The sequence below is a fragment of the Chelon labrosus genome (assembly GCF_963514085.1).
Source record: "Chelon labrosus genome assembly, chromosome: 10".
Lineage (NCBI taxonomy): Eukaryota > Metazoa > Chordata > Actinopteri > Mugiliformes > Mugilidae > Chelon > Chelon labrosus.
In genome coordinates, this window is record NC_140360.1 from 21590648 (window position 1) to 21606750 (window position 16103).

General features: G+C 44.1%; 1 protein-coding gene across 1 annotated transcript in view; it reads left to right on the forward strand.

Moving 5' to 3' along the window:
- plxna2 (plexin A2) overlaps positions 1-16103 on the forward strand; it is a 134479-nt gene that overhangs the window by 87788 nt on the left and 30588 nt on the right. Inside the window, exons 12-17 of the mRNA XM_084553578.1 lie at positions 2296-2447; positions 5531-5648; positions 7255-7391; positions 8714-8881; positions 10104-10197; positions 15773-16012. Of these exons, the coding sequence (XP_084409704.1) occupies positions 2296-2447; positions 5531-5648; positions 7255-7391; positions 8714-8881; positions 10104-10197; positions 15773-16012 (909 nt within the window). The remainder of the gene's footprint in view (positions 1-2295; positions 2448-5530; positions 5649-7254; positions 7392-8713; positions 8882-10103; positions 10198-15772; positions 16013-16103) is intronic.

Below are 16103 nucleotides of genomic sequence, written 5' to 3' on the forward strand. Positions count from 1 at the left end.
ACAACTGGTGAATAGCCAATGCTCTTGAGCTGGAGAGAGATGGATTATGCCAGAGAAAGTGGATGAGTTGGAGAACGGAGAGTGACTGGCTGTTTGCTGGGAATTACCCTCTATTGACAGTGTGACAATGCCAGACGGGCAACAGCACTGCTGCTAAAAGGATTACACAGGGAGCGTGGCATGGCGGCACTGGGTGGGGAAGGGGGAGTAAGGGCAGCAGACTGTGCATGCATGTCCAATGAGGCTTCCTCTTCCTCTTCCTCTTCCTCTTCCTCTTCCTCTTCCTCCCCTGAAACTCTGAATGATAAGACAAACAAGCAGGCTGGTGCTTAGAGGAGGAAGATGTGTCACCTAGCCCGAGGGAGACGAGATGATGAAAGACAGAAAGGGAAAAAAAGATGCGAAATAGAGGATGTTGCGCCGCCTTTCTGAAGAATATCTACAGGAGGCTATAGCTCTGCACGACTACATTCACACGTTTCTGTAAAGGTCAATGGAATCGAATTTAAAGGCAGTCACACCACAGCCCCATGTACAAAGAGGATCCATTATAGATTTATTCCTTTTGTTTGTATAAGAAATGCAGACAGACACAAAGAGCAGCACTGTTCTCGCTCCCCTCAGCCCGGAGACATTGGTGGCGTGCCTCTTTGAAGTGGTGGTTTTTCTATGATCCTGATGAATCAAGCCTCTATCTGCCAATAGGGAGCTCAGTCAAATGGGTTTCATGCATGGATTAGAGTGTCTTCCTGCGCTTGGTCCACCATGGCAGGGACTCCATTTCAGCCTCAAGGGTAGAAGGAGGAGGTCTCCCAAGCTTTTAGCATGTCCATCTGTGAAACTGCACCGCTGTCCTGTCACTGTCCCTGCCTCACCTGTCACCCACGGTGGCTGTTAGGGCTAAACAGAGTGGCATCCACTTTCGCCCTTCTGCTCATCCCATTTCCCCCGCGCCCTTCTTTCTTCCAGCCCCTTTTGTCGTTTCTGCGCTCTCTCATTTCTCTCTCTTATAGTCCCCTATTCTCTCTCTCCCCTTTCTCTCTCTTGTTCTCTCAGGCCCTTCCATTGCTTATGTAACCATCACTAAGTCTACTCGAATAGCTGCTGCCATCGCCTGACATGGATATATTTAGCCATTATGTTTTCCCCCCCTCTATACCCTGCATGCCCAAGCAGTGCTAAAAGATTCATGTATTCAGACCCCTCAGGCGGTGCAGTGACACACTTACTTTACATCCAGAGCAATTAATGTCCACTGAATCTAGATTACAATGCCGGCATCCCACAGGGTAGGCGCAATGCCCTAGTGGGTGTTGGGGGTGCGGAGGGGAGGTGCACGGCACCTCTTAAAGGGTCGCCATCACATTGTGCTTTGCAGCTCAGTGAGCAGGTACAACTGACTGTGGGTTTCTTCCCTTCTGCTTGCATGCCCAGTAATAGCATATTGATTGTTTACATAGCACTAGCAGCTCCACACAGCAAAGTGACAGTCATCTCCTCCCTGCTGCCCTCCTCTTTCTTAGTCTTCTCTATGTCCGTTTACTTCCACCAAACATCTACTCTCTTGGTCTGTCTTCATTTTTTCTTTCTTTCTTTCTCTTCTCTCTCTCTCTATCTCCCTCACTGCTCTGACTCCTGTTTCTACCTCCTCGTCTTCACCTCTCTTGTTTAAAGAGCTGGATGATGGCCAGCTTGGAGCCTCAACAGGGCTCTGCAGCACAGAAGGCACTGTGCCACCCTGTGCCAAGGTCATGCTGGGCAGCCATATTGCATTTTATGAGTAGGTGGTCCGCACTAAACATTAATAACGCCCCTTGTTAGGTTTACCATCCATTTTGGCAGCAGAAGACTCTGAGCAGGCCTCTGTCCAGAGTGTTAATAATCCACCATATTTTGTTTTGATTGTTAAGTTATTTTATTCAATTTACTGTTGCACAGCCTATGGGGAGGGATTGTAGGAGTTTAAAACTGCGTTCTTCATTCATGTGTGTATCGATGCAATGCTTTAATTAGACAGAAAGAGCTACAAAACAATTGCCATTAGCTACCATTGTGATTAGAACACGCTCTGGGCAAAATGACTCATAGCATGGTCTGACATTCTGTGGGTGTCAGAGTTTGGAGCGCTCTTAATTGCTTTTACAGCCACCTGGAACGAAAGAGCTTATTTACCCTTGAGCATATACAGAAACCTGCGCTCATTTATATGCCTCCGTAGGACAGGCGCGTTGCTGAAGACAAAAACACCATTTGATGCCAGTTTTCTCGCTCACTCCGATTTGTTGATTCCTGCAGGTGACCCCGGTCGCGGGACCGCCAGAGGGAGGCACGCGGGTGACCATCTACGGCACAAACCTGGGTCTGGCTTTCTCTGACATGGTGGGCAACGTCGAGGTGGCAGGAGTGAGGTGTACCCCCGTAGAGGATGGCTACATCATTGCCGAGCAGTAAGTCGCGCAAACACGTTATTGCATTATTATTCAACTTTTTTTTTGTCATTTGTGGATTGTAAACTGCACAAAATTCAATTATTGCTACTGATGGGATACTTAACATATGAAAGCAGCTGGGAAAAAAGGTTTGCAATATATTGCTCACAGTGTAACATGATCATTTCTTTAATCAGCTAATTATCCAGTTTGTAAACAACACAATTTTCTAACCAGCTGTCCTGATAGGAGAGCTCAAAAAATTGTAATAAATAAATGATTCTCAATGGCTTGTTTATACAAACGATAATTTCTTTCATATGCTTTTTTATTTATTTAATGTTGAACATTGTGGGATCCCATAATACGGAGCTATAAAGTAATAAGCATGCGTTAAACCAGCTATTAACACTCATAAAAGTGTGCATCTAGCCCGGGGTTTTGATACATTATTTATGGGGTGTAACAGCTGACAAACCCTAATCAACAAATATGCGTTGCGACAAAAATCTGCTCCCCCCTCCACCTCTGCTCTAATGTAGACTGGAGAAGGTCCAGACAGTCTGGTCCTGACGTCACTGCTCTCCCCCTGCAGCCCTCTTCTCCCTCTCCCTCTCTCTCTCTCTAAGTCGCTCATCTAGTCCAGCAACGATCCCACAACAGCTGTGTGTATTTACTTGTGTTTACCTCCTTAATTGTCCCATGCTGTGTGTACATCACGTTAAAGCCCATCCCGTTCACCCTGAACTAATGAAACGTGGCCGGGGCTTCGCAACCTTCCCATCTCCCCCTCGGCTAGAAACGCAGACACGTGTAGACTTAGAAACACAGTGCCTTGTGGTTGTTTAGACTCCTCAGGTGACGCCAGCCTCACGTGAGATAGACAAGGATGTACACACAGACACTGCATTAATTTACCCTAAATATATATTAACATATTTGGATTAGGATTTGCCCTGGATTGCCTTCGGGTATTGAGCTTTGTTGGTGGAGGAAATGCAGTTCTGAATAAAAAAACTAATCCTATTATAATTTGTGATGGATGCTTTCCGGAAGGCAGAAAAATACTCATTATCCAACTATTATAGATTAAATAATTATAACATGGAAAATCAATATAATATGAACAAAAAAAAAACATATTAAAAACGAAGTACAACACGGCCATTGTAAACTCATTACTGGGAACCACAGACATCACATCTCCCTGGAAATATTACGGGAATACTTTCATAATGTTCTGAAATAAACGGCCTCTTGTTCATTCAGTGAAATCCTCTCTGTGCTGATTTTTAATGAGTTAGAAAATAGTGTAAAGTTTTTCGATGTATAGCGGTCTAGTGAGAGGGGGAGATGACACACATACAGTGCACCACGCGAACACACACACGCAGGCTATCACAGCCATGCCTCTCAGAGGAGCCTTTAACCCTAATTCTTTCCTTGGCCTACTTCTGCCCTCCGAAAGAGAACATCTAAGCGCTGCACCGCTGCTCCGACTCGCGTCTTATAGTGCTGTTAAAATGTCACACTGACACACATGTTCTTGCGCATTTGCAGCTACCTTGCTGGTTATTTTAATAGTGGTAAGTTTCTGATCATGTCTAGTGTATAAGACTATTAGCGCTGTACTGGGCACATGTAATTAGAATTCACCGTGTGCCACTTGGCTTGTAGGGGACAATTTGTCAGTCGCACACTGATCTGACAGCACTTTAATCCACTTGGGAACAAGCTAAGGAAATTCATTTATGCAGCACATGAAAAAAAAAAACTAAAGGAGCAAAATTAAAAAACTAACCTCTGACCTCTAGTCTAAGTTGGAAGGAGTCTTCCTGATGATGTTCCGAGCTGGACTTTTATCCAGTCCCTGGGGGTCATATTGGTTCCAGGTTCATTATATTCATGTCCTTATGTGACCGTTGGTGTGTGCTTTAAGACTTAATTCAGCCACCAGGCCTCCTGTGATGGACTGGACCAGACAAAAAAAAAAAAGACATCCATATTTATGTGTCTTTTATGTTGCCACTTCAGAGGAGTGTGTGTGAAAGCCACTCCTGCTTTGAAGGAAAAAGTCTCAACTTTTGTGTTTTTCAGCAGCCAGAAAGTATATTTTTTTCTGAGGGCTCATGCTATTCTGCAGATTTTGTGCGTAGTGGCCAAATTGAGTCCTCATTACTGAGAATTCAGTTTAAAGGTAAACCTCAGGTTTTACTAGAGAAGCAGACTTCCCTTTTACGAAGATCTGCAGAGATGAATGTTCACTCTCGAAACATATTTCCATAAATCTGCAGCTTTACGAAGGAGCTGTACAGTAGGCCTACAGGTGGGGAGGAGAGTGAGTCTCTGTTCCTCTAAGTACTAGTGAGAGGATCAAATCCGTTCTGTCAGCGACTAAATCCTCCCTTAGCCTCTCTCTTCCACACAGTTCATCCAACAAAGCTCCCAGAGTCATTTGTTGTAATTCAGACGATCATTGCTGGAGAAACAATACATCTGCTCTGCTTCATCAGCTCCACTCCTACCTGCCCCTGCCATCTGCCTCACCACATATTCTGTCTCACTTTCCACACTGTGATTGCTTCTTGTACTCTATTACGCCCTGACTCCGATCAATGGGTGTCCTCATTTTATTATGTCATTTGATCTAGTCACCTGCAGCGCTGGGTGACACCTGATCACATGGTACACATAGGGCTGTATTGATCCTGCTGCACGATTTACATTAGACTCACCATGCCGGCTCAGCAACAGCGCTGTCGGGGGCCTGGTTGTTGGCAGGGTATTTACTGCACCCAGGTCTGGTGTGTTGGAGCACCAAGGGAGGAGAAGCGTTGGTCTCATTTAAAGACGGCCAACTAGGGGGTGGGGGGGGGTCTAGATATGTCCCGTAATGAAATGAGACACACAACTGAAGAAGAAGACTGCAAGAGTTTTGCTTACTTTGTCAAAACTTCACTCCAGCACTCAAAAATAAAGACAACTTCTGAGTTTGAAATCATTTTTAAGGAAAATTCTGAGTATTTATATTTTATTTCAGCATTCATTTTAATCTTTGTTTTGCACATGAAGTGATTTTAACTAATTTCCTCCCTTCATAGGATCGTGTGTGAGATGGACGCGGCTCCTGCAGACAGTAGACCGGGCCAAGTCCAGCTGTGTGTCGGAGAGTGCAGACCAGAACTCAGGGCTCGCTCCTCGCAGCTCTACTCATTTGTGGTACGGCCGCAGTTACACCGTCACACTGTTTTGTATTTTGATACAACACTGTATATCACTTATGAAGTGTGCTGTAGTCGACTGAGCCAAACACAAGAGCCGCACATAAAACAAAGTACGCTCTATATAGTGACTTGTTCTTTGAAATTAATTGTTTATGGGCTTCAGGCAAATAATTATGCTCGAGTTGCCATGCCTACAAACAATGTGCTGTAATTAAAAAACTCACACGCGCATACGTATTTTTGAAAATAGCATTCTTCCATTGACAGCACAAGGTTTTCAAGGGGTGCTCATTAATTATTTCTGCAGGTCTCGGTGCAGATGCTGTTTGTCTTTCGCTATGATAAGTTCATGATTACAAGTTTGTCTCGCCTCATATACTAATTTCGCTTGTGTTTTCCGTGTTCTCCGGTGCTGCAAATCACACGTTTTATATATAACTCACTGGCAAAGCTACAATCTAAAATTTCTCGGAAGTGTTTGTTTTTGTATTACCGAGACCGACTGCAGTATTTTGTTACCATTAAAATTCGAAAAGTGAAATAAACGGATAGAGTATATCAACGTGAGTGTAATGCGGTCGGATGGCTGAGTGGGAGGAACCGACAGGGAGACTAGTGAACATGCTAAAATGAAGGAAAACACGATCCTCTCCCCATGCTTGCACATTCACACACACATTTCCTCGTCTCTGTCGTCAACTGCCTACCAACCTGCAGCTGACACATAATCAGCCTTCCCGTTTGCGCTCTCTCACACCTTCGCAATTAGAACTCCCTGAACAATTAACAGCAGTCAGTAATTACTACTGTTTTCAGACTACCTGCTTTTCCCTGCGTCCTGCAAGTCACGCGTTTCCGACAGCTCTGACAGAGTTTAGTCGGTGCGATGCTCTTGGGTTCGTAGTGTATCTTTGGCCACTTTTCCTCACCTGTGATGAAACACATGGTAGCAGCGGAACTCCTCTGAGATTGCTTCACAGATCCTAAATTTGGCACCACTTGCGATTCCCCTGTATTGCAGGCCAGCTAAAAAAAGAATACACCACCTTCAGTTTTCCTGACGAAACGCACCCCCGGTGTGGCCACGTAGGCAAAGGGGCAGTGTGAATGACAGAGTTTGCCTTTTGTTGTTCTTAAGTGCTTGATTTATGTTTGTGTGCTCCTGTGTATGCGTGCCCGACTGCATGTGTGTTTCTCCATATGACGGCTTGTCTGCTTGGATATTTCTCCATCTGTCTGCCTGCCGCTCTAAACGCTAGCTATTTTGAGACTTTAAAAAGCTTCACTCAGACACAACCCAGCAATGCGCAACATGCAGTAGTAGGATCTCTCAGGGACTCAAAGAGCTCCTGGTTTTATCCTCTTTCCTCGCACCAGCAATGCACTCTGCTGCCATCAGCCTGGCAATATGAATAACTGTAATTTGCCGGGGATCTGTGATAACATTCGAGCGTTGCTACAGACTCCGTTTACTGTAGACACAATCCATCTTTCTTCCTTTGGGTCTCTTGCATTGTCCTTTTATTCCTGTCCATTTTCAATTGATCTCACAGTCTGTCTTAAACTTAAACTCGTCTCTCTGCATCTGTTCATTTTCGTAGACTCCAACAGTCACAGGCCTGTCCCCTAGCAGAGGTCCAGAGTCTGGAGGCACTAAAGTAACCATAATGGGAGAGAACCTCGGCGCCGGCAGCAGTGTCAACGTTCAGTTTGGAAACCAGACGTGCGAGTTCTTCGGGTGAGACTTTCCCCTTGCACCCGTTTATTCTGTAAACGCGCCGTTGGAGGCACAAACGTTTTAATTTGACTGCGATGATCATGCTTCTGTTTAACGCAGATTTGTCGTTTTTATTTTAGTTGCACAGAGTGGTGAGAAATGGGGAATGGTCCTATTCAATGGAGTGCAAACAGTTAACACTGAGAAGTTAAACTAGTCCTCTCACCGTGAGTGGTGACAGCATCATAGTGGGTTTAAAAACAAAAAGTGACAGCAACATTTTATAGCCCATTTGTCATCTGTCAGGCTTGTTCTGTTAATGTGCACTTGTTTTTGCATTGTTATTTTGCAGCTCCTATATTTATGCCTTCAATATATACTGATTGTATAACAATGGTTCACGGTAACTCAGACTTTCTTTAAGTTTCCGGCCTTGCTACATGCGTCACTGTCAGAAAATGTTGGATATGTGGCACGCCTTGAGCAAAAAAAAAAAAAAGCCGCTCTCGTTCTCAAGATGATGTGGATTATTCCCATTACATAAGCTCCTATATTTCCCAGCTTTCTTGTATTTTTTCCCTTGATATTACTGAGAATCCCCCAGAGGAAAAGCCTATCTCCCCCCACTCTGTGTGAAACTTGTGTAAATCTTAATAAGGATTTGATGACCTACTGCGTGGAACCTCGTAATAATAGCTCCAAGAAAAACCTTTCTTCTCCTTCATCATCCAGTTCCATCCTTCCCATTCTCCTTCCATCATTCTGTTTATCTGTTTATCTCACCCCCCATTATTATTATCTCATTCTCACAGTTTGCTTCCATCTCTTTCCTCTCATCCCTCCTTTTGTGTCTCAGCTTCTCCCGCACGTCTTCTCTCTGCTTTACGCTCCTGAAGGCACCTATTTTAAGCCCTACCAAAGTAGTCTGACTGACTGAAATGTTGTAAGGTTGAGGAGTCAAGCCAGCTTTAATGAGATATGGGGCTAATTACTGGTTTGTGTCTCTCTACTGTATTCCTGGCATGGGAGGAAGAGGACTATGGGGGGCTGTTCTACTACATGCTCTCCTCTTCTAATGAATTGGGACAAATACAGAGGGTGTGCAGGTAGATTACGGAGTCTCGTAGAGGGAGGGGAAAGTACAAATTGCATAATCTGTTCTGTTCTTATAGGTGGTGTTTGCTGCTCGTGTAAATTGAGAAAATATGTTGTGCATAATTCTATACTTTGAGGTTAGATTGAGTTTTCAGAATACGCCTCTATTTTCTGCGCTCATGTAGATTGTCAAACCTGTTTACTCCATAATACTGGTAATGATAATTCCAATTTTTCTTCACATGTAGACGGACTATGACGGAGATAGTGTGCTACTCCGCCCCATCTCTGTCTGGGGTGGGCCCAGTTCAGATCAGTGTGAGCGTGGATCACGCTCAAATCAGGGAGAGCCTAACCTTCGACTACATAGAGGACCCAACTGTCCAGCGCATTGAACCAGACTGGAGCATCGCAAGGTAACTATATACGCCGTACACTGTACTACTTAGACCCTGAATGTGTAACACTCACAATAAATCCTGAGGTTCTAACAACCAGACAAAGATTTGCCACCATCCAGAGCCTTAGAGCCAGTCAATCCAAGCCAGCAGCAGTGAGCAGACACAAGTCAATATTGCACTTTCAATTACTGTTGGGTTCCCTTCCAATTAGTCTGGATCTGATAGAAGAGCCACAGCTCACAGATTGGAGACGATGGGCACTGCTGAGACTGAGATCCTCCTATCGAATGCCGTGTTGATCCATCTGTTGAACGTCTTTGGCAGATACCAGATACACATGCACTGTACACTACTAATTAAAAGGAGGAGGGATGACGATGAAATAACGGCTTACTGGAACAATGTGCTATCGGAGGTGTGAGTCCACAGCAGATGGCGTGGGCTTGGAGAAGGAGTGCAGGCTACACAGGGAATAGAGGGGAAAAAAGAGGGGAAACACAGGCAGGGAAGGACATCATATCATCTTACTTGGCTTTCTTTCATGTATTTTTTTATTTTTTTGTATGTAGGAGGAGAGAATAAATTGAATTCCCAACTAATTCACTTTCACCCGACAGCAATAATGCTCACTGACCCGTACCATCTAAAATAAATAGATGGCACAGAGCAGTTGGTGCACAAGTCTCGGCAGTAGCCGAGTTTATATTTTATTGAGCCTATTGACAGCACAAGGTCCGTCTACAGTAACTCACCTCCCACAGTGCTGTACAGTAAACGTGGCTTAAGTGCATAGACCCATCTGATGTTTCTCATTGCAGCAACTCCTGAATCTTTATTGAGCATGCTACACTGACAGGCGCAACAACTGCTTTGTTTGTGCCGCTGTGTCTCGAGGCTCAGGACCACCGCCGCATCTTAATACGCCCGAGCTGTCTCTGTATTTCAAACACAAACGCGCACCAGTTGATTTCAGCTAGTGGATTCGTGGTTAAAATTCATGTCTAATCGTCCTCCGCTCCAGAGGCTATTACCTCCCAAAAGAAAATGAGGATGAGGTTCGATTTGATGCATTTATTTTCAAGTGAAGGTGCATATTTTCAGAAGGTACGTCAGGGTTAGAAAGTTTAGTTGCCTTGGACTGCTTTCACGTGTTTTTCTGCTCTCTCTTTTTCCGTCTTTTTCTTCTCGTTCTGTTTTGAAGTCATTTTTTTTCTGCTTGTCTTTTTTTTTTTTTCAGCGGCCACACCCCTCTGATGGTGACGGGAACCAATCTGGATGTGGTTCAGGAGCCCAGGATCCGAGTGAAATACGCCGGCCGGGAGTCTGTCGATGTAAGAGCCACAATAGCGTTGAGCTAGTGGATCAGAAAACGCTGAGCGCGGCGACTGTACACACATACAGTAGCCTGTGTGGGATGATATATGCTAAGTATGTCAGCTTGGAACGCTAAATGCTGCTTTACAAGCCAGCTAAATGAAGCCTGAGTAAAACATGTTAATAGCCCTTCTAGCTCTCTGTGCTTCTCTGACTTCCGCTTGCCTTCTCAACCAAAAAGCATGCGAATAATAGAGCTGGCAGCGGGAGTGATCTGCATGCTGTGTTTGATGAAGAGTTTACGCTAAGTTTTACTATTCATGTCTGTATTTTTAGTTACACTAGCCTCCTGACTTCTGACTAACAGTTTAGACGTTGTTTGAGGAAAGATGATATATTCAAGCTATATACACGCTCTGCAGTAGTGGAGCCAGCTTGGGGACAGTAGATTTTTGCAGAAGGATGTAGGCGTGTCAGTGGGGAGAATATTGGAGGTGTGCATGATCGGGGGCAAGGAGACTCCTAATGGCTTTCAACGGAAGATTAACTGCAGTCAGAAGCCTTTGGTCAGCATAAAGAGCCCTTGTATAATCAAAGAGTTGGCTGCAGGAAATCGTTACAAATTACATTTGAGCCCCTGTCCTGGGGGTCCTTGTTTAATTAAGAGGATGGGATTTCCTCTTTGTGGTCTGAGGTGAGGAAGAGAGGGCAGGCAAGAAGTCGGAAGGGGAGTACGGGGAATAAAGGGAAAAAGAATCAGGTACAAACAGTGCTCTGTGTCCAGTAACACAACACAGACTTATAATCTTTGGACCAATATTTCCAACTGGGAACAACTGCTTTAATATATAATATGAGCTCTACTTTTACGACAATACACGAGACAGCCAGAATATACACACTCTTTCACATGCTATGCAAACATGTTTGCTGTAGCATAGAAAATTGAGAAACACACAGGCTGGCACACATTAGCGTAAAGCCAATCTCACGCGTCTGTACGCCACATACAAACATACACAAGAACATCGTCACAGCTCTGCCATATCAGGTCTGTCTGCATTTCCAGCTCCCTATTGTTGGCGTTAGTAGTCTTTCTTGGTGAGCGTTTCTTTGATAAATAACTAAGCCCAAGGATTTCTCTGCTACACTGTTTCCCCATGTAAGGGCGCAATATCCTTAAAAGACCTTTGAGTTATAAAAGTAGTAATTAGAAGTCTAAGGTAGATCTGTTTTATGTTTTCAGAGGAGAGAAAAAAACACTAGATGAACGAGAGAGCGAGAGAGAGACCTGGCAAAATGCGATGTGACTCATGTGTGGGTGCCGTGCTGTCTGATTTGTCAGTTTCCCGAAGCTTTGAAAGAGAGTTGTTCATCTCCGCCCTGCCTCGTCTCATCCGACTCCCCACCTAGCACGTCGCAAAAAGAAGACTGTGTCACTGTCTTGATTGCCCCCACAGCCACGGAGAATGAATTTCTATTAAATGCTAAGGTTACAATTACCTATCCTTCATCCCACCCCCCCCAACCCCCTTTCCCCCCTTTCCCCCCTTTCCCCTTTTGTCACTGGAGGAAGGCAAACAGCAGAGCAGCCTATAGCAATAAGAGCTGCTGTCTGTCAGCCAGCCTTCAAATGATCACCTGTCTCCCACTAAATTGCTTCTCTTCTCTCCCTCCCTTGTGTCACCTGCACAGATTTACAAAGAAACCGGGAGAGAGAGAAAAAGACAATTTTCTTTGTGAAATGCTCTGTATCTGTCACCGGATTCACAATTGAAACATTTATCATGATCTTGATTAAAGCTAAAAGGGTTATTTTCCAGCTCCAGAACATTTCCCTGTCCCAGAAAGATTTGATCCACCGCATTTGCCACAGTTAAGATGCCCGGACTGGGTGTCAGGCTTGGCACATGAGGTGCATTTACAGCTGCTGATGATGATAGAAAGTGCTCAGCATGGGTGTACCTATCACTTCTAGGCCAATCAGGCTGTCTTGTCACGCGAGGAGGGTGCCGGTCAATGCCATAAGTAATGATAATGGTCCTGTGGGCATGTTTATTAGGATTTTGGAAGCCGAATAAATGTGTCTTATAATATCATACTGTACATCTCATCTGAACCTATCATCAGTATCAAGTGGTTCATCGTGGCGTCTTGATTGATCATAGTCTGGATGGCGAGCACTGTTTCCTCTGTGACATCTTTTCTGAGATAAGGAAAAGATACTTGTTAATGCACGAAACAGTGCTTACAGATTCGATATGAGTCACACCCTCATCTCAAGAAATAACGTTGTCTCCAGTTTGCTTTCGAAATATATGAATTGCATTTACAACATTTTAATAATAGTTTTAGAACAATTGAACATGGAACATTTGTCACTAATGATAAAAGTAAAGCAATCCCAATTAGAATTAATTACAATTAATAATTAAACTCTACTCTGCTGTGGTTTAAATACCACTCAGAGCTTGACCGGATGGACCACTGCTGAAGTCGGACTTAATGGCACTGTTAGCAGTTGGCCGGAACAGCGGGCAGGCAGAAAAATAGACTTAGTGTAGGAGTAACCAAGTATAACAGCAGAAGCAGAAGAGCCAGTGACTAGCTATCACATATTAGCTTCCAGGTGACCTTTGACACGGTGAACCCCTCACATTTTTCCTACACGCATCTTCACAGCCGGCCCATCTTATCTCCCCTCACTGTCTCCCTTAGTCTCTCTCTCTCTCACCGCCACCCTGGCCAGAGACCTTTGAATGATTGAGTGGGCTGCAGCCTCACAGTAGATCATGGTAATGCATTCAGCCAGAAGGGTTGGAGTGTTACTGCCTTAAAACACCCTGGCTCTATCCAACAGTAGAGAAAGAAGACGGATGAGGCCGACGTTCCAATTATTTTCTTTTTCCGCTGACCTCAATTCACTTTATCAATGCTGTATAAGGTGTAGCTCCTTTCGTCACATGGCCTAAAGGAATAGATGCACCAGTGCATACTCTAAATTTGACAATATACGTATTTATTTTTTTAAAAAAGTGTGATGTGCTGGAGACAGAGTGAGGGAATAAATGTTGTTTGGAGGCTGTACGGTGTAATGTTATGACTACACAGTGTGGCACTCCGCTGAGATGGATTGGCAGAAAATAATCTTGTAATTCAGTAGAGCATTTGGAAATGCAATAATCCTTGTAAATCCTTCTGTGGTGTAAACAGGATGCAGACAGTAATAAAACACACTTAATATCCACCTGTTGAAAGGCAGAAGTCGTGCAAAGGTGTCATGGTGCTTGCAGCCGTTTACTGCTCCACCCAGAGAGGAACCCAAATGTCCCATTTCCTTTATCAAATCGCACAATGCTCCATTTAGCCGTCACTATTTACTCACTCACTGCTTTGGATTTACACACTCCAACAACATGATAGGAGCAGTTTTCCGTCCTGACAGGATTCAGCAAAAGAGAAGATGTATTTGAAGAAAAAAAAAAAGAAAAAAAAAAAAAACTGAGGACAGTGCAGAAAAAAAAAACCCCAACAGTATCCATCTCCGGCAGAGCAGATGGTAGTCAGAGCGCTAGTTGACTTGCAAATGCCTTGCTGTTCCAATGTGACAGTCACGAGCATGCTGCCGGAGCATCTGGGCCTGTCTGTATAACATGTCACCATGCCAACTGTAAGAAAGCTGTGCATATCAAACTTAGCTTGAACTCTTTTATCCATTAAACCTATAATGTCCACATACTGATGAAAAGCACATACTGTTTGATTGGCTTAGTGGTCCTTTCTGCGTGTCCTGCACCGTGTAGTGCCCAGACCATATGGGCTCAGACATTAGACAGCAACAGCAACCAGGATGTCAAATTATCCCAGCGAGTGGATAAAAATAATTCAGATGCTCTATTTAGTTAAATTATGTCAGTAAAACATAAGTAAGTAATTTATAGTATTTCACAATCGTATTCTGCAAAGCAGTGAGTCTGTGTTAGATTTTAAAAACGCACTGTTATCACACATTGTTCTTCCAGTTATCCTGTTTCGAGCGTGGCTTTTATTTGTGGCTTTGGAACGAGGCTACTCAGACGTTGTTAGTTACTTCTGGTTCGCTGCGAAGTGGCATCCAGGCACGATGCAGCCTTTGTAACTCCCATCCCCTCTTATAACTTTTTCGTCGTTAATGTGATTTCACAGGCACCAGACTTGGTGAAAGTATGTCAGGAGTCCTATCTGGCTGTGTTATCTATTTTTATAAAGGCTTATCTTCTCGCTCTCATCACGCGCCGCGGCTGTAGCTCGTAAAGAAGGAACTCTAAAAAAGAAAGAAATTGTCAAGACCAGAAAATGGTGCTCCCGAGCATTCAGAGCTGTCACTCATGGCTTTTATTTAGCTATAAGCCAGAATGCATAAAGGGGCTGACTTCAAGGCAGCTGGAGAGTTTACTCATTTAATAATTTACTTGACTGACAGAGAAATAATGATCATTTATTGTCATTTTTTGAAGAAAATAACCTAATATTAAAAATATTTCCTGTATAAACTACAAAAGGTTTTGATAATCTCCTCTATATCTTTGGTTTTAACTACTGGTCATTGGATTAAAGGAGTTGTAACAGGCATTTATAGTGTTTTCTGATTTAAGCAGCACGCTACACAACATATGGTAAAGATCTGGAGCGCTACACGATGACAACACTGAAACATTGTGTGGTTTATATCCAAGAGCAAAGTAAATAAAGATGCCAGTCCTGCCTTCCACCTCTGCATTTGCACTCCTGCAGCTCACCTTGTGCCACGCTGGCTAAATCCAATTGTGTACCTTACACAGAGTGAGTTTGCATCGATCTCCCTGGCTTTCTCTGCAGCAGCAGCAGCAGCAGACAACAGGTAGGAGGCGTGGTAGTCACTAGCGTTCACCACCTTTGATGATATTTACCTCTAATTAAGTTTCTTCCCTAGAGAGAGAGGGAGCTGGGAGGCAGTGAGAGGAGATAAAAACCTCTCTAAGCAGAGTGCTGTGCAGCGATCAATCCTCCCTCTCCTTCCCTCTAGAGCTGAGCCGGGGAGAATGGATGGAAGACAGGTTTCTCATCTGGGCAAACTGGAGAGAAGTAATAAAAGAGCCATAGCTCAGGCTCTACCCGAGGAGAAAGAGCAGCAATGCCTCCATCCTTTGTGGTTGTTGTCCTCCAGTGTTTTTCAGCTAGGTAGTAGCAGCAATTTATTGTCGATTTTATGGAGGTTTCCCCGACAGTGAGGATGGATTTAATGACGGAAAATAAATCCTTTTCTCCGAATAGAATTGGGATTTTATATGTCAATTATTAGGCCGGTGAGCTGCCTGCAGGGTACATGTTAAGATCGCAGTTTGGTTTATAACAAACAGAGACGTTTACAATGGAACAGTTTGGAACTTGCGGTTTTATTTTTGCAGCCAGAAAAATAAAGAAAAGTCTCAGCCGTGCTGGAATCACAGTTCATTTCAAGTTGCTCAGGCTATCATAGCGTGATGGCTGTTTCGGTGCAACACATCCCCGGCAGCATCACAAAAAGTGCATTTTCTCTGTAACATTTGTCTTTGTCTGTTTATTCCCCCTCAGGTGTGTAAAGTGTTGAACACCACCAGTATGAGCTGCTTTGCTCCCTCCCTGATGGCAGAGTACCATCCGGGTTTGGACACAGTCAAGCATGCAGATGAGTTCGGGTTCATCTTCAACAATGTCCAGGCGCTGCTGGTCTTCAACAACACCAACCTCCTCTACTATCCAAACCCTTACTTTGAACCCCTCAGCACCTCTGGTGTCCTGGAGCAAAAACCAGGCTCACCCATCATTCTTAAGGTATAGTAGCATGCATTTGATGGTGGGCAGATTTCAATCCATATTATTTCTCTTTGGATTGTAATATCTAATAACTAATTTACCGTATGTG